The sequence below is a fragment of the Sinocyclocheilus grahami genome, unplaced genomic scaffold, assembly GCF_001515645.1.
Source record: "Sinocyclocheilus grahami isolate Dianchi unplaced genomic scaffold, SAMN03320097.WGS_v1.1 scaffold416.1, whole genome shotgun sequence".
NCBI lineage: Eukaryota > Metazoa > Chordata > Actinopteri > Cypriniformes > Cyprinidae > Sinocyclocheilus > Sinocyclocheilus grahami.
The window spans coordinates 505,514-524,068 of NW_015505595.1; the positions used below are offsets into that span (position 1 = coordinate 505,514).

The window sequence follows — 18,555 nt, forward strand, 5'->3', positions numbered from 1 at the left end:
CTCTTTGGAGTGTTACAAGCTCTTGGTGCATAAAGAAGATCTGTAAAGTTGCAAAGACTAAAGTCTCAAACCCAAAGAGATATTCTTTATAAAAGTTAAGAGTCAACCACGCCTACCTAAAACGGCTCGTTCTAACACGCCCCCACATATCTACCTCACTATGTGGGAAGATTTGCATAACGCCGCCCAAATAACTTTTGTTCTCGCTGTAGTATTGTTGCTGCCGCCATGTCGTGAAGACGCTGTGTGTTTCGTTGTGAAAGCGAAACTACTTTGTTTGGTCTTCCAAAAATGGACACGACTAGAAATCAGTGGTTAAGTTGTATTTACAACACTGTTCCAGAACACTTCAACCCAAATATTCAGATGTGTGCAGCACATTTTATGGAGGACCGTTTCCTGATCCTGGGAGAGTAGACTACAATGCCGGCTGTTCTGACTCACAGACTGTAAGTACTTCTTTTATATTTAAAGAGTTTTTATATTTTATATATTTAAAGCGAGTTTTTTTGGGCAGTGTAGAGTAGGGCTTGTTGTTTGTCATTTCTCCGATCACAAATGCAGACATGGTTTTATGTTTACGCGGCTCGATGCAACGCAACGTGTAAAAAGACAGTATAAGTCATTATAATCCATATGTCCCCACTGGTTGCAACAAATGCCTCGTTTATAATGGGTTTTAATGTTTTTGAATCATCGCTCCGGCTGGACAGGACATCATCACAGTATGGTAAGGGGAGTAACATTTCCGTCACACGCTTGAGGTATTCGGCCAATCACAACGCACTGGATAGCTGGCCAATCACAGCACACCTCGCTTTTTCAGAATGATGAGCTTTGTAAAAATCGTTTCGTTTCAGAAAGGCGGGGCATAGAGGAGAAACAATAATGTACAGTATGTGGAAAATAATGTGTTTTTTGAACCTTAAACCACATAAACACATTTCATTACACCAACTACACAAAATAATGTTCTTTTTAGCAACATCATATGACCCCTTTAAGAAAAAAGGCAGCGAAAAGAGACAGAGTTTGTAATAAAACCTGAATCGGACTTTCAGAGGTGCGAGAACTCCGAGAATAGGAAGGCTTAAAAAGCAACCCAGCCGATTTTTTAAATCTCACCAAACAGGTATTCTGTTAAACAGCTAGATAGCCATGTAGCTCTCTAACAGTAACGTGAATTCATTTTATATAACGTTTGACCTTGTCAAACTAGCAATTATCATATGTGCAGTGACAGTGTAATGTAGGCCTAAACTTTTATTACATAATTTATTTAAAAACATCAGTGTTTGCAAAAAGTAAAAAACAACGGCATAATGGTGACACCTTTTTTTTTTAATGTTTGTTTTAGTTTATACAATGTAGATTTTAAGGGTTTTTTTTCCGATAGAGGGCATACAGCGTTATACTGTAGCTTTAAGTTAATAAAACTGTTTAATATAGAAAGATAATTTCTGAAACTACTCTTGAGACCAAACATGTTTTGCCTAACAAGTGCCTGACTGAAACAATTTTGTTGCCCATTTGACACCCACTTCTTGAGTGAAGTTGAATGTCCCATTCTGCGTTTAGAGTCACAGAACATGATCTTTCACTCAAAGGTCAGTCATTTTTGCTCTTTATCACTCTGACTCCATAAAAATTACTTACTCTAATGTGTAAATGAGCACAAACCACATCAGTATGTAAGAGGTAACCAGAGTAGGGGTATTTTCAAATATGGATCCATGAACACGTATAGCCTTACTTGAATTTCCAGTCATATAACTCAAAGCTAAGCATGTGTTTGCATGGAAAACAGATTTATGAATAGCAAGATAGAAGATTAGAAAATATGACATGTGAGATGTGAGTTTGTATGCACGTGTGGTGTGTGTGATTTCGTGTCGGGCTAGCTGGCTATTAAGTGTTCCCTATCGTAGTGCATTTAGATTTTGCTAAAGTCATCATAAGATGTTGTGAAAGTGTGTTTCCATTCCTATTTCAGCATTCGAGGGGGGTCTGTTTATTAATACAAGCTCCTGTATCTGTGTTAATATGCTCTGAAGGGTTGTCCTTACTCTAAAAATAGCACCTCAGTGATCTCTAAGGTGAAACTTGAGAATGTACAATTTCTCGCTCACTAGCTTTAGTTTACTGGTCGTTGACTGTCTGATCCATGCAGAATTACAGAGCTGCTTTGGCAGTGTGTTGAGGTTGCCGTCTTGTGCCGAAGCAGTTGGGTTGCTGCTGGGAAACTAATTTGATACTCTTTACTAACACGTGAGTTTTCCCTCCTTGCTCCTAACTCACCTGGCATCTCTCTATTTTCTCTCACTCGATCAAGCACAGGGGCTCTTTCATACTGTCACCTGTCATCTTGTAATTTCTCATCTCTTTCCCTTTTTTTTTTATCTGTGTACGCCGCTAACATCTCTCCACAGACACGTCACTTGACTGTTTTCCAACCCCCCCAGAGTCTCTGCTCCCAATCTGTGTATCAGATTTAACGACACGTCTAAAATAATCTCAGCAATAACCCTACACTGCTCCTGCACTTTTCGTCTATGTTTTCTTTTTTTAAAGCAACTTCTCACACTTTTAAACTTACCTATTATTATGTGTGATTTGAAATGTGTACACATTTTTTAATTTGTAAGTGAATCTGTATAGGCCTATAGTCAGTAAGAATGCCTCTGTGTTCTTAAAAGTTTAGCATTTAGCATTAAACATTGTTTTTACATTTGATAGTATGCAGTGATGCAGTGTACACAGCACACTACTTGGATAAGTTTGCCTATACTTGGATATGCTTTCCTTTTTTTGGTCTACATTTGTACATTTGTACATTGTTTTTCATAATATTTTGGATGGCAAGTACATTGAGAATATTTAATAAGGTGCAGCCACATTAGCAACATTTTGCAGGCAAAAAAGTCTCTATTGTCAACAGTGTAGTGATGAATGAAGCACAGCTCAAATAGAAGTCACTTTCAAACAAAGCAGCTTTCTGCTGGTCAACACAGATAATCTGCATTACCAACAAACTGCTGCGAAACCTGTCACCTTCCCAATCATGTAGAGTCCATTTAAAACAGCAAATGTGACCACACATATAGTCTTTAAATTAATATTTAAAATGGTTATTGAAAGCTATTAATACTTAAAATAAAAATATAATAAATAATGTAATGTATTAAAGTAATGGAAGTAGCAAAAGACCCTTTCTTCCATATTATGACATACATCTAATTAAACGAATTATTGAAATGAAAAAAAAAATTTAGGGTGCGGACTTGGTTTTGTCCATCGGTTGTTGATTGGATGAAGGTGGGTCTTAAAGAGGTCGGTTATAAAAAGAGGCAGGATTTATGTGAACTTAAAGAGATAGTTCACCCAAAAATGAAAATTACCCCATGAATTACTCGCCCTCAAGCCATCCTAGGTGTATATGACTTTCTTCTTTCAGACGAGTACAATCAGAGTTATATTAAAAAAATGCTCTGCGTAATTCGCTGGATCACCACTCTCTCGTGAACGTGCGTACGACAGTTAGCGGATTTTTTTATCTGTGTACGCCGCTAACATCTCTCCACAGACACGTCACTTGACTGTTTTCCAACCCCCCCAGAGTCTCTGCTCCCAATCTGTGTATCAGATTTAACGACACGTCTAAAATAATCTCAGCAATAACCCTACACTGCTCCTGCACTTTTCGTCTATGTTTTCTTTTTTTAAAGCAACTTCTCACACTTTTAAACTTACCTATTATTATGTGTGATTTGAAATGTGTACACATTTTTTAATTTGTAAGTGAATCTGTATAGGCCTATAGTCAGTAAGAATGCCTCTGTGTTCTTAAAAGTTTAGCATTTAGCATTAAACATTGTTTTTACATTTGATAGAAATTCAATATGCAGTGTACACAGCACACTACTTGGATAAGTTTGCCTATACTTGGATATGCTTTCCTTTTTTTGGTCTTACCGGAGACATTTGTACATTGTTTTTCATAATATTTTGGATGGCAAGTACATTGAGAATATTTAATAAGGTGCAGCCACATTAGCAACATTTTGCAGGCAAAAAAGTCTCTATTGTCAACAGTGTAGTGATGAATGAAGCACAGCTCAAATAGAAGTCACTTTCAAACAAAGCAGCTTTCTGCTGGTCAACACAGATAATCTGCATTACCAACAAACTGCTGCGAAACCTGTCACCTTCCCAGTCATGTAGAGTCCATTTAAAACAGAAAATGTGACCACACATATAGTCTTTAAATTAATATTTAAAATGGTTATTGAAAGCTATTAATACTTAAAATAAAAATATAATAAATAATGTAATGTATTAAAGTAATGGAAGTAGCAAAAGACCCTTTCTTCCATATTATGACATACATCTAATTAAACGAATTATTGAAATGAAAAAAAAAATTTAGGGTGCGGACTTGGTTTTGTCCATCGGTTGTTGATTGGATGAAGGTGGGTCTTAAAGAGGTCGGTTATAAAAAGAGGCAGGATTTATGTGAACTTAAAGAGATAGTTCACCCAAAAATGAAAATTACCCCATGAATTACTCGCCCTCAAGCCATCCTAGGTGTATATGACTTTCTTCTTTCAGACGAGTACAATCAGAGTTATATTAAAAAAATGCTCTGCGTAATTCGCTGGATCACCACTCTCTCGTGAACGTGCGTACGACAGTTAGCGGAAGCTAGAGATTACGGTTTATGAAGTTTTAAATATGGATATTTTTCGTACAAAAATGCATCGATTCGCTTCAGGAGGCCTTTATTAACCCCCCGGAGCTGTGTGGAGCTCTTTTTATGATGGATTCATGCACTTAATTTTGCTTCAAAATCTTGATATTAAAGTAATGGAAGTAGCAAAAGACCCTTTCTTCCATATTATGACATACATCTAATTAAACGAATTATTGAAATGAAAAAAAAAATTTAGGGTGCGGACTTGGTTTTGTCCATCGGTTGTTGATTGGATGAAGGTGGGTCTTAAAGAGGTCGGTTATAAAAAGAGGCAGGATTTATGTGAACTTAAAGAGATAGTTCACCCAAAAATGAAAATTACCCCATGAATTACTCGCCCTCAAGCCATCCTAGGTGTATATGACTTTCTTCTTTCAGACGAGTACAATCAGAGTTATATTTAAAAAATGCTCTGCGTAATTCGCTGGATCACCACTCTCTCGTGAACGTGCGTACGACAGTTAGCGGAAGCTAGAGATTACGGTTTATGAAGTTTTAAATATGGATATTTTTTGTACAAAAATGCATCGATTCGCTTCAGGAGGCCTTTATTAACCCCCCGGAGCTGTGTGGAGCTCTTTTTATGATGGATTCATGCACTTAATTTTGCTTCAAAATCTTGACCCCCCCATTCACTGCCATTATAAAGCTCGGAAGAGCCAGGATATTTTTTAAACATAAGTCCAGTTGTATTAATCTGAAAGTCATATAGACCTAGGATGGCTTGAGGGTGAGTAAATCATGGGATAATTTTCTTTTTTTTAGGTGCACTATCCCTTTAATAATTGGAGAAGTACATCAGCAGATACACGCCTTTAGTTTCAACAGAAGATCAAGTTATTAAATTTGATTACAATTTATGAAGTCAAAAAACAAGAAAGATTGATAAATCGTTCACAATAAGATCAACAGCATGCATTCTTAATAACATACTTAGCAAAGAGATAGGGGGGATTTCCATTTCATGCTGACTTTAAATAATAGCCTATATTAATAGTCATAAATTTTAATTTATGCTCATTCATCTTCATGTGCTCAGGAACCCATCTGCTTCATGCTAAGAGCCATTCTAACATTCTTTCTTATTGCTATGGCTTTGCTAGAGGTTGTTGGTCATATTTCGTGTTTTGTGCATTATGTGTACCATAATGAAAAAAATTAATCCTGCATTTTCTGTATGGTAATATCAACTGATAACAATTAGCTAGTGTTTAGTGTCATGTGTGTCACACATCTTGTTGAGTCACTTTCACTGCTCCTCTCACCTCTCTCAGCTCCTTCTCTACTCTGAAGTCAGGCAGCGTCTCCAAACAGAAGATGAGGATAGAGACCACAATCACCATCACGCTGATGATGGCGATGATGCGGGCGCCTCCAGAGGACTCAGGGTGTTCAAAGAGCATCCACAGCTTGCGCTGGATCTCATTGTCTGGCAGGGGCTGAGGCTCCTCCTTGGGGAAGCCCTCATCCTCTTTGAAACGAGCCATGATATCCTCTCCCAGCTCATAAAAGCGCAGTTCATCCATGAAAACGTCCAGAGGCACATTGGCAGGCCGCCGTAACCGACCTCCGGACTGATAGAAGTAAAGGATGGCGTCAAAGCAGAATCGATTGCGGTCCAGGAAGATCTCGTTGCGGAGTGGGTCAAAGTAGCGCAGGCGGCGCTGAGGGTCTCCGAGCAGAGAGTCAGGGAACTGGGCCAGGGTTCGAATCTGTGTCTCGTAGCGCATGCCTGACACGTTGATGGCCAGTCGTTCGGACAGCGCCCAACCTCCTCTCCACATTGAACCAGATCTTCGATTCTCTCTCTTCCTCTCACCCTTCTCTTTGTCACCCTTTTCTGCCTTGTTGCACTGGTCCTTGAGCTTCTTGTCACTTTCGCTCTCTTCCTCTGCTTGTTTTGTGACCTCCATTTCCCCATCCGATCCTCCTCCTCCTCCTCCTTTGTCCATCTCTTCTTCTTCGTTCTTGTTCACTCAGTCTGTTATATTGGGTAGAAACACACTCATTTCAGCCAAGCATGAACCCAGGAGTCAAAGGTTTGTAGAAACCTATAAATGGTGTTAGGCCACAGAAGTGGTCATTTCTCCTAGTGTCGATTCCAATATCCCCTGACAGTCTTGTGAATACATTTTCTGGTTAAGTAAAGATTTTAAATTGTTAAATTATTTTGCACTTATTTGCTATCGTGTCGAATTATTTATTAAAATAAGTAAATATTATGTATATATTTCAGCTTTATATCATTCCATAATTATTGTGTACATCTATCTATGTAAATTCAATATGTTGAAAAAATGTATACAATAATTATGGAATAATAAAATGCTAAAATATACATGATGCATCTTCAAATGAAATGTAATTTAAAACATTTGATTAATTACATTACACTCAGAAATTGCAAAAAAAAATGCAAATAATTAGAAATACAAAAAACAAATAACATGTTGAAATTTTTTAAGTAGAAAGACTGAAATAGTACTTTCTTGTATGCGCCAATATTTTTTTTTCATTTACATCAAAATCATTTTTACAGAGTATATGTAATACAATTGTATTTAATATATTAAAATAAAAGCAAATTAATACAAAGTACTTTTTATCTATTTTCTAAGTAATATAATGTAATATAACTAAAATGTGTAATAGATAAATAAACTGCTCCACAACAAGAATTTGGTCAATTTATACAGTCCTGTTCCACTTATGTAACTGAAGATAGTATCCATACTTAAATTCTTCTGCAGAAACTTCTCCTGCCGTTCCATGAAATCATATACAAACATTTCATGTACTCTATCCGAACCCTTTGTTGACTCCTGCAGACAGATCCATTACCACTTTGACCCTCACCACGAGAATAAGACTACGAGACTTTCAGACAAAAAAATAAATAAATAAAATAAAAAGTTAAAGGAGGCAGTTTATAAGAAGACAGCAAAACAACCCGTGACCTCAAGTATAAAACAAGACTTAAGTGAAGTTGGTGAAGGGGTGAAAAATGTTCAACAAAAACATCACAATCCCTTGCGAGTAAAAATCTCCCAAAAATCTGAAATGTTCTATTAGGAATATAGAGGTTTGGGTCTCTGAAAAGTTTCTGAGTAGACACCCTGTTTGTGCCTCCACTTACCCTCTGCCACTAGTGTCCGTAAATCCAGAATATTTACCCCACGCTATTCGTGTTTCTTCCCTACCTGCACCACACCATGAGCTGTGTATCTACTGCCCCCACTTTCTGCCAGACGGTCTAGCCTACGAGTCCAACAGGAGGTGTTTTCTCCTGTGCCCTGAACCACAAACTTTGTCCTGCCCTTGGTCAGTGCAGTACAGATACTTAAACCTGTTTGTAAGTCACTGTCTTCACCTGCTCTCACGCTCACTGCAGCGCTGGGAAATGCTGTCATGCTGAAATTCAATCCAGAGCCCCTCGTCCCCTCATCAGCTCACTGTCCCAAACACCTTAAATGCCTGTCTCTCTCATTTATCTCTTTTATATTTGTTTTTCACTTTTTTTCATGTATGAATAATAGGTTTTTCCTATTTGATATTTTATCCCACCCCAGCATTTCTGCCAACAAATAATGAATTATTCAGAATACAAAAATTCGGAACCAATTTTTTTTTTTTTTAATAAATGTGTGATAGAATGTAAAATTAATTAATAAATACATTTATTTATTTATTTATTTTACATTTTTAGTTTGTCACAATTTTTGCTTTCTTTTTCTAAGATTTTAATACTTTTTTTTTTAAAAGGGCATAAAAAAATTTTTAAAAAAAAAAAATTTGGAAACAATTTTTTTTTTTTTTTTTTTTTTTTTTACAGAATAATGACAAACTGGGGATCTTTTTTATATTGAAAAGTGTATAATGATTTTTCTACTTTTTGTTTTCAAGGTTTTCAAGTCACTTGTGTATTTATTTTGTAGTTCATTAAAATAGTCATGCATGAATTTATATTAATTTAAAAAATTCATTTTATTCCAATGTGTAATAGTAATGTAATCAGCCATGCACTTACACAATACTTTTTTTAAATGCATTTCTATATTGATCGGGTTCATTGAAACAAACTGTCCAAGAGAAGCAGTTTGCAGGGGGCGGGGGAATCAGATTCCCCAAAGTGTCAACAGAAACGTCACACAGGTTATGGTACTTGTAGTTTTGGGTGCTAAGAATTTAAGATAAGAACTGAACTGAAAAAAATAAATACATATTTCTAGTAACTTTTGTTCTATAAATAGGGTGTCCAGACATCCCGTTTTTCCCGGGACAGTCCCGTATTTCAACTCTATTTTTAGAGACACACCAGAAGCGATCAGTTCTCCTTGTGCCTTTATTAGGGTGACCAGATTTCTCTTGGTTCAATATGGTACGGGATGGGGATACATATCTACACACACACACACACACACACACACACCACACATAGCCTACATCATTATTTTTTATATAAAAATAAAGAAGAAAATTACAAACCATAAAACAAATACAAAAGATGCAAATTAAATATTAAATTAACTCGTTTTTCTAATACAGTTGGTTAAACATGTATACATTTATTTAACATAATTTGTTGTTTGATTAACATTAATGAGACAGGTATTTAATTAGGCTGCTGTCCCTTTAAAGTCCCCATGAAATCAAAATTAAGTTTTTTTGGGTGTTAGTATCAATATGTTAGTCTTAAGGTTATCTGTAAGCCAGTGTGCTCCAAAACAGTGACAAAATTCGGATTAAAAGATATAAGCAGTCAAAGCTTGCAGTTCGTCACTTCCGCCAAAATGGATCAACAATTTTTTTTTGACGTCACATCGTACTTCAGCTTGTCATCAAATCTTCTGTCCAATCAAATGCTCTCTAGAATCCGAAGCGCCCACCCCTACACTATAAATAGATGCTGAAGCTGCGGCTACAGTGTAGTATTTCCTGTACAGTGAATGGAACGTAGTGCACAATGTAGGCGATAGGAAATGATTCAGACAGTGTAAATATGCTTTGGATTGGGGCAAATGAGGTCTGGTTTCTGGACTGTGACCCCGCGCACAGTCTGATCTGGACTTTAGCTCCGGTCCAGCCAGTCCTGCGATCAGTTCTCCTTGCGCCTTTATATGAAAAATAATGAGGTACGTGTGGTGTGTGTGTGTGTGTGTACCTGGTATTTATCAACTTCCATAGGATGATAAACAAAATACACTACTGGAGTCAATGGGACCAGAAACTTTCTAGTTACGAACATTCTTCAAAATATCTTCTTTTATGTTGAGGAGAACAAAGAAATTCATACAGGTTTAGAACAACTTGAGGCTGAGTAAATGATGACAGTATTTTCATTTTTGGGTGAACTATCACTTTAAAATCTCATCATATTAGGATCTCACATAGCCTACTACTACACTTGCTTTATATTTAACTATTAACGTTCATTTACGACACAAATGACTGTGTTGATGAGGAGACATTTTGACACATAACATTTGAACGTTTAAGCACAAGGCGCGAAAAATAACTCAAGTTTAGACTGGCGCTGTACTAGCAGGTGCACGCCACGCGAGTCAGGCCGTGACCGTCTTAATGCGCGCATTTGCCAACATGAATTCTGTCCCACTGCTTAATGTCCCTGAACAAGTTACATTTGTTTTTAAACCATAATGCTTAAAATGCGTTTAAATGAAAATCTTAATGCCACGCAAAACGATTGATATATTTCTACCGGTTTATCTCTCAACCCATAAGCGAATATACTTTGTTCAAACACAAAAAGCAATATACATCCATCAAGTTGTTAACTTGTTAATCAAACTAACCTAAAATCTGTGGGGACGATGACGCTGTGATTTTATCTGCTCCATGTGCCCGGTCCACTTGCTGTTTCACAACTAAGCTTTAGTAAAATAACCTGATAGCTGGGGATTTTACTGACTAACTCATGTTTTCCCCTCTCTCTTCATTTTAGAATTATATAGAATAAACGCACTTGATTGGTAAACCAAATTCAAACGTTACTTTTTAATCTCTAAAGGTAATGCATGGAATATACGGAAAAGCTCCACTAAATAATAGCGTTAATAAGTGAGGGGCGGGGCTTTGGCAATCGGCGCTACCGATGACCAGTCAATCTACTCCACAGGCCCCCTCCTTGTCCGGGCCCCGGGGCTTCAGCCCCGCCTAGCCCAATGGTTAATGCGGCCCTGTATATATATATATAATTTAGATATCATCAAATAAAATGTCTCATATCGTGGTCATATATCACCCCGTCCCCGTCCTGTACCATACTGACCCAAGAGAAATCTGGTCACCCTAATAAAGGCAAAAGGAGTTCAGCGTGATTCCACCTTCACTTACTGCAATCGATAACAAATGAGTGCATGAATGGTAATTTTGTCCTACGACAAGCGTGGTTACCTTTGATTAGGCTGTTCTCGCGTGACAGAACACTTCTACTTGCTCTATCTCCCAGTCGTAAAGAAATGTGGAAATACTACGGGACAAATGTTTTTTTCTTTTTCAAAATAAGTCGGACTCGTGTCACTAAAAATAGAGTTGAAATATGGGACTGTCCCGGGAAGTCTGGACACCCTATTTATAGAACAAAAGTTACTAGAAATATGTATTTATATTTTTCAGTTCAGTTCTTATCTTAAATTCTTAGCACCCAAAACTACAAGTACCATAACCTGTGTGACGTTTCTGTGGACACTCTTTGGGGAATCTGATTCCCCCGCCCCCTGCAAACTGCTTCTCTTGGACAGTTTGTTTCAATGAACCCGATCAATATAGAAATGCATTTAAAAAAAGTATTGTGTAAGTGCATGGCTGATTTACATGTTATTCCATCAAATAATAATAATACAAATAAAAAAAATAATTTTAATAATAATTACAATAATACTTAATAATAATAATAATAATAATGTTATTATTATTATTATCATCATTATTAGTAGTAGTAGTAGGCCTAGAAGAATAAAACAATTACATAGATTTGAACTCTTTGGGGAATCTGATTCCCCCGCCCCCTGCAAACTGCTTCTCTTGGACAGTTTGTTTCAATGAACCCGATCAATATAGAAATGCATTTAAAAAAAAGTATTGTGTAAGTGCATGGCTGATTTACATGTTATTCCATCAAATAATAATAATACAAATAAAAAATAATAATTTTAATAATAATTACAATAATACTTAATAATAATAATAATAATGTTATTATTATTATTATCATCATTATTAGTAGTAGTAGTAGGCCTAGAAGAATAAAACAATTACATAGATTTGAAAAAGCTTTAGCAGTTTATCATTTTATGGTTTTAGGGTTTAGTTTGAATGTTACATATAGGTTTGAATATTACAAATATTTCCATATTAAAATTGAGATCAATTATAAAATCTAATGTATTTTTGTGCTATTTTGTGACTAAAAATAATTATTGCTTTAAGGCCTTAATACTTTTAAAATAATTTGAATGGTGATGTAGTACTTTTCATTTATCATGATACATAGTATGCCACATAGTTTTAAATGTATTATTTCTTATTGTAATGTCTTCTTAGATTGAAGCCATTAGTCAGTGTGATCGGCAGCTTTGGACAAACAGACGCAGGGTGGCCTAAGTCGACGTGTTATTCGCCTTTGCACGGATAGTATCTCATTCAAGTTTTTCAAAGCGCCAAATATGATAACGCATATAAAGTGAATAAACTATTATTAATCAACTCAACTTATTACAGAATTCTTGAGAACCCAAAGAAACGTGCATTTCGTTTCCTCATTCAAGTCCTCGATTTGCGCATGTCTGTAGTTTATTAGTACATAGAGTGACTCTTGACTCGTTTGTGCAACTCTAGTTCAGTCAGAAGGATATTTACACTGATGATTTTTATGGAAATATTTATATTGATAGTGTTCTTTTTTTTTTACTTGGTAATATCTGTTGGGACAAAGTATATAAAATTCTAAATTATTTTTGTATCAATTATAAAATGATTTTTTTTAAGTGTGTTACAAAATACAGCTGCTTTGCAAACCTCACACGCTCCAGCACGCATGCTCAGTTTACTATCAGACATGATGTCCGATAGAGAGACTGTTCTCAGTTCAGTCTGCTGGAGCTTTGGAGTTGTGGAGCACCTGCTGGAGCAGCGCTGTTGGGTTAGGAAGAGCTGGGGAAACCGGAATAGGATCATATTTCAGACGATTCAGTCGGACTCAGCGAACCGGTTCATCAAGTTCACTAAAAAGCTTCAAAAGATCGATTCGTCCAGGAAGCGATCATCTCTAGTTGACACACACACACACGACCGGTTACTACTTCTCTATCAGATGATTTAGTACACTAGAAACGACTTACTCGAGCAGACTCCTGTGCAGAAATTTGACATTATTTACATTTGCTGCATAAGTATACATAAGTGAACGTATATCGTACAGTAGTAACACATGGCTTGTGCGCAGCGTTATGTCAACAAAGTTGCCATCGTCACTGGGGGCACTAGAGGCATTGGAAGGGGCATCGTTAAAGTGTTTGGTAAGGGTTTATCATATTTATCTTTCCATTAAGTAATCGAAAGTAAAGGGAGAGTTTGCTTTGTTTACAATTAATTTCGTGTTTGCTTTGCAGTGCAAAACGGAGCCAAAGTTGTGTTCTGCGCACAAGAGAGTATGTGATTGATTTAAATAGCCTTTTGACTGTACGTCTCTTTCGCCAATAAATGCAATAACGTTTCTTTTCTCTTTTCTTTTTTTACGATTGTCAGCTGAGTTGCCTGCTGGCCAGTCTCTTGAGTCTGTGCTGAATAAGGAAGGACTGGGATCATGCACGTTTGTGTCATGTGACCTGACAAAAGAGGACGACATCAAGGTAGCCACTGGCGTTCATAACATCTCTGGCTTACTCCTTTCTTTTTTCTTCTTAAACTTGTATTTACATAAGAGCACATGCATAATGCAGAGGAAATGGATAAAATAATAGTAACACTTGACTAATAATTAACTAGCAACTTTTATGGTTTTAGTTTTTTTTTCTTCCATTTTCGAAAAGGGTTCCATGTAAAGGAACTTGAGATCAGTAATATCAAATATAATGTATAAACGATTTTTGTTAAGCTTTTAAAAATAAATATAATTACAATGTCGTTTACATTTACATGATGCATAAGAACTTTTCCAAAACAAATATGTCATATATTTCTAAATGTATTGTTTCATTAATTTTATTGCCATATATCATTTTGAAGCGATTAATCAATGTGACGATCGAGAGGTTTGGACAAATAGACTGTTTGGTGAACAACGCTGGGTGGCGTAAGTCAAAGTTTTATTCACCCTTGTTATTTTATGTACTTTAAACTTTTGTATTTGTTCTACACTCTTTATTTTAACAAGGGACTTTTTGATTTATTTGGAGAAAAATTATATTTATTAAAAAATATTTACAAAACCGTAATGAAGATAAATATTTTTCTAAATAAATTGTCTAATAAATGAATAGTTTTCTATATATAAATCCCCTATCAGACCCCCCTCACAAGACCACAGATGAAACCACTGCGGAAGAGTTTAGAGACCTGCTTAATCTGAACCTCATCAGTTACTTCCTTACTTCAAAGGTAAGGAAGTGATGTAAAAAACCTTGGTCTCTTTACTTGTGCAGAACGACTTTTTTAACTTCTTTTCATTACCTCGGGGCAGTATGCGCTGCCGTTTCTGCGTAAAACACAAGGAAACATCATCAATTTGTCCAGCCTTGTCGCCTCAATAGGTCAGAAAGATGCGGCTCCCTATGTGGCAACCAAGGTGAGTTTCTCTGCTTGTCCTGAGTGCTTTACTTGATCATCTTACAAGTTGGAAGTAACAGTAATACTCACATATTTGCACAAGGGGGCAATCACCGCCATGACTAAAGCAATGGCTGTGGATGAGAGTCGCTATCAAGTGAGAGTGAACTGGTGAGTGACATTACCCCCAATACCCCTGACATCTAAGCTGTCCCTTCCTTTTTCATTTAGATCTGAATTATTCAGGATTTTCTCTATTTCAGATCCAATTGAATTTCCATCTGTGAACGTGCTGTTTATTAACATTCAAACTCTTTTATAGCATCTCTCCAAGCAATATAATGACGCCTCTGTGGGAGGAGCTTGCTGGCCGCACAGAAGACGCTGCTGCCACTATTAAGGGGGGAGAAAATGCTCAGGTAGGTGTTCATAAGGTTAAATATGCAATGCTATTCTGCTGAATATATTCTAGTAACATAATTCTACTCAACAGCTGATTGGTCGAATGGGAACGGAGACTGAGAGCGGATTAGCTGCCCTCTTCTTGGCAGCTGATGCCACTTTCTGTACTGGGATAGATTTGTTTCTGAGCGGAGGGGCTGAACTGAACTACAGCTTCAAAAGCCAAATTCCATAACCGGACAGTGATGGAAAGGCCCATGAAATATTGTGGCTTAATTTCTCATCTCAGACAGCTTGTTTCATGCTGCTTCTCAGTGCAACTATTTGCAGACTTTGCAAAAATTTTTTTTTTAAATCATTGCACCATTTCAAATCATTGTGCGAAATGATTTGCACAACTTTTATTTGAGTGAGGTTAAGTTTAATATTAAACAATCACATTATTGAAAGTTTACTGAAGTTATAAGCAATTGAAAATTGTTTTTCTTTCACTTGCCATTTCGCACTTTCATGCCGCCTTATGATCAGGTAAATGGTGCAATAATTGTTCAATTTAAAGCCAACTGCATTTATTTGTATATCTAATAGTAATATGACTTTTTTGGAGTAATTAATAATTCTAAATGCAGAGTTTTTCATTTTTTTTATGCAAATATTAGTTAAATATTATATGTAAGGGACCTGCACTGTGAATTACAGTACCATGAATGTGCAAAGACTTATTGGTGTTTACATGTAAACATTCTCTGGACTGTTTGTTACACAATAATCCAATCTTCAATTTTGATGTAGTGATTTTTTAAAATGAATGACTTTTGACAGGTTGTGATTTGCTTCATACACAAAATTATTTGTATTCATTAAAAAAACGTAATTAATTTACACTCAACACTCATTTTCCACTCATTTGTAGTCAAATTATTTTACTTAATATGAGCTAGAAAAAGTATGTCAGAAGCATGGCCAATGCCACTAATGGGGATTATTCTGATATAATTATATAAGACAAGTTGATACTGTTGTTAGTCTTTTGATATCAAAATGTTGTTGTTAGTCCTTAACTATATTAAACAGCTGGAAATGCACTGCATTATATGCAAGTTTCAAGACAGTAAATAAATAATAATCAGATTGATGTAAATTTGGTAGCAATCCCTAATATAGATTTCAGAGTTTGAGACAGAAAATTAAATTCAAAGAAAGAAACCCCAATTCAATTTAATATGCAAATAGAAACTAGGTTTCTGTGTAATCTAAAGCCATACAGCCTGGTTTTCAATAGTGACCAACACAGGTGGCAGGCTATTTTTATTTTCACCACATCATCAGCTGAAGGTATTGACATAGAACATATTTCTTCAAATGTCCAAAAGCCAATCATTTAACCGGATCGGACCAACGCCTCATATACTGGCCAATGACTGGAATGTTTCCTCATAACCTTGCTTAACCCCACTGATTGCGTAGATTTGACCCTTTACTTTTTTATCCAATCAGATGCGAGAGACCCGACACTCCTACCCGCGGGTTACTATTAACCCTTTGATGGACAGGAATAGCTTTGTTTGGAACATTAATGACTTTTAAAATTCATATATAGATGATAAATATTATGGTGATTATATAATCGACTCAATTATTAAGCTTATCATATGTATTTAGAAAAAAAAAATCCTCCTTATTTAGAAAGCAGCATCTGACTTATTATGGCTTTATGCTGGTGACAAAACGAATAATACTATTTAGCATATTTCAAACAAGCCTTCTGATGCACATATCTCACTGGTCTGTGTTGAAAACAATGCGAATGCGCTTAAGTAAATAATAAAGAACCCTTGAAGGATTCAAACCCTGAGCACTTTGCTGCTGTTTTCTTAGGGGTCCAATCCGGAACGCAGGGAGTCCCGGGCTGCTGCTCCCACACGGACTAGTTTACCATTCATCTCAGCACAGCAGCGATAGCAGCGATGGCAGCGGTCAGGACGGTGAGTTCAAAGACCGTTGCACCCATCTCCCCCACATCTCCAGAGCCTTCTGTCAATAATTAACGGCTCTGTCTAAACACCGAATGCGGAGTATATCAACAGAACCGAACTTTGCAGCTTTAAACTGCAGATCATCATCGTCGTTGCAAATCGACAACACGCAAGTGTCAATTATCACATGAGCGGGATGCATGTTTTAAGAGTTTGATGTGAGATTTGGATAAATAGGCAAACACACATTCACTTTCTTTGCTTTGCTCGTTCACTCAGGGTTTTTTAGCTATTAAAAGCAGTGTGAGCCATCTGTCTCCTTGTGCACAAATGCAGGTATATACAGCTGGTACATACTCAACCTTCACATCTCACGAGGGCTAAACAACAGCTGTCAAGAACAACATGCTCTGTGTCTGATTGGGCTATGGAAGGAAACGGTCAAAGTCACACTCTGTTTCTGTGTTTTAAGGCCCTGAATGGACGCTTTCTTCAGCCTCTCTCCCTGTCATGTGGGTCGTTGCGGTTCGTCAGCTTCTCCTTCAAGGTACTGAAACAAACCTGCCAGGTTTATGCACTACTTTTATTTCCATGCTACCACAAGTCAGTCTGGGCCTCAGGTCTTGTGATTGTGTGTTTGTTTTAGTTGGCTCAGAGTTTCACATCACAAGATTTATGGCTCATCACATTTCTGAAGTGTTAAGCAGGCCACGGTGTCGCCTTGTGGGATCTGACGTCTCTTTTCTTTGTGCATTTGCTTTCTTGCACGCTTTCTCCACCCCCCTCCCCAACTCCTCCCTTCCCTTCTCACAACAATTTAATTTAATTTAATTCAATTTCCATAAAAGCTTGACTGGCATGATGAATCCAGATTCATTTTTCAAATGCATGTGCAATCAGTGATAATGAATAAACATCTCTCCACGTGCCCACTTTACTCCCCACCCCTCTCTGTCTTTTCGTTTTCTCTCCCTCTTTTTCTGTCTCTCTCTCTCTCTCCCCGGTTGTTTGTGTCAGGCTGCAGATCTTACCATAGAGAGGAACCCTGCACTGAAGCCAAAGCCAGACCCCTCAACCCTTGTGTTCGGCAAGCAGTTTTCAGACCACATGCTGACAGTCAGCTGGTCTGAAGCAGGAGGATGGCAGGCACCTCAGATCAAGCCCTTCCAGAATCTGTCCCTTCACCCTGCTTCCTCAGCCCTGCATTACTCCATAGAGGTGAGGGAGTGTGTGAGCCACATGGCTCTTACTACCTTTTTGTCATTTATTCAAAATAAAATTGACTTTATTTCCCAAGTCTGGTGTTTTTACCTGAATTCTATCAGATGCTCTGCCACAACATAGAAATGAAATGTCTGCAGTTTTTTTTTCTTGATGTTGCAATTGCAATCATTAATTTTCGAAATATTGCCTTTAATAATTATTATTATTTTATGTAAGTATAAGTTGTTTATAATTCTAAATCTTAAACATCTTATCAAATTAGTTAATTTTATATTACATTAAATTATATAGTTAATTATGCAGCTCGACAATGATGTTATATGCAATACCTCTCTGAAGATTGGCGTCAGTATGATTTTTTTTTTTTTTTTTTAATTAAATATTTTTATTCAGAAAAAGCGAAGGGAAAGCAACAAA

General features: G+C 36.7%; 3 protein-coding genes across 4 annotated transcripts in view; 2 read left to right on the forward strand and 1 right to left on the reverse strand.

The window, feature by feature from the left end:
* LOC107551147 (potassium voltage-gated channel subfamily A member 7-like) overlaps positions 1–8,093 on the reverse strand; it is a 16,126-nt gene extending 8,033 nt beyond the window's left edge. The window contains exons 1-2 of the mRNA XM_016232650.1: positions 7,887–8,093; positions 6,522–6,731 (exon numbers count right to left, since the gene is read on the reverse strand). Of these exons, the coding sequence (XP_016088136.1) occupies positions 6,522–6,702 (181 nt within the window). The 5' untranslated portion in view covers positions 6,703–6,731; positions 7,887–8,093. The remainder of the gene's footprint in view (positions 1–6,521; positions 6,732–7,886) is intronic.
* Positions 8,094–12,856: 4,763 nt separating this feature from the next.
* Positions 12,857–15,822, forward strand: LOC107551148 (17-beta-hydroxysteroid dehydrogenase 14-like). The gene is made up of 9 exons (XM_016232651.1): positions 12,857–13,287; positions 13,381–13,419; positions 13,517–13,620; positions 13,997–14,063; positions 14,277–14,368; positions 14,451–14,555; positions 14,640–14,707; positions 14,859–14,955; positions 15,030–15,822. The coding sequence occupies exons 1-9, from the start codon at positions 13,200–13,202 to the stop codon at positions 15,171–15,173; spliced, it is 804 nt and encodes a 267-aa protein (XP_016088137.1). The 5' UTR covers positions 12,857–13,199; the 3' UTR covers positions 15,174–15,822.
* An 890-nt stretch (positions 15,823–16,712) lies between these two features.
* The window catches only part of LOC107551165 (branched-chain-amino-acid aminotransferase, cytosolic-like), a 13,067-nt gene continuing 11,224 nt past the window's right edge, over positions 16,713–18,555 (forward strand). The window contains exons 1-3 of one of the 2 annotated variants that reach the window (XM_016232683.1): positions 16,713–16,923; positions 17,387–17,461; positions 17,932–18,132. In XM_016232683.1, the coding sequence (XP_016088169.1) occupies positions 16,906–16,923; positions 17,387–17,461; positions 17,932–18,132 (294 nt within the window). In that variant the 5' untranslated portion in view covers positions 16,713–16,905. Of the gene's footprint in view, positions 16,924–17,385; positions 17,462–17,762; positions 18,133–18,555 lie in introns of those variants that run through there. The other variant, XM_016232684.1, reaches the window with a different exon arrangement.

Excerpts from the sequence above, each read along its gene's own strand:
- LOC107551148 (XM_016232651.1), top strand. The coding sequence starts at position 13,200 with ATGGCTTGTGCGCAGCGTTATGTCAACAAAGTTGCCATCGTCACTGGG. Across the intron at positions 14,556-14,639 it reads CTCCCTATGTGGCAACCAAG|GGGGCAATCACCGCCATGAC; the intron begins GTGAGTTTCTCT and ends TATTTGCACAAG. Across the intron at positions 14,956-15,029 it reads AGGGGGGAGAAAATGCTCAG|CTGATTGGTCGAATGGGAAC; the intron begins GTAGGTGTTCAT and ends TCTACTCAACAG.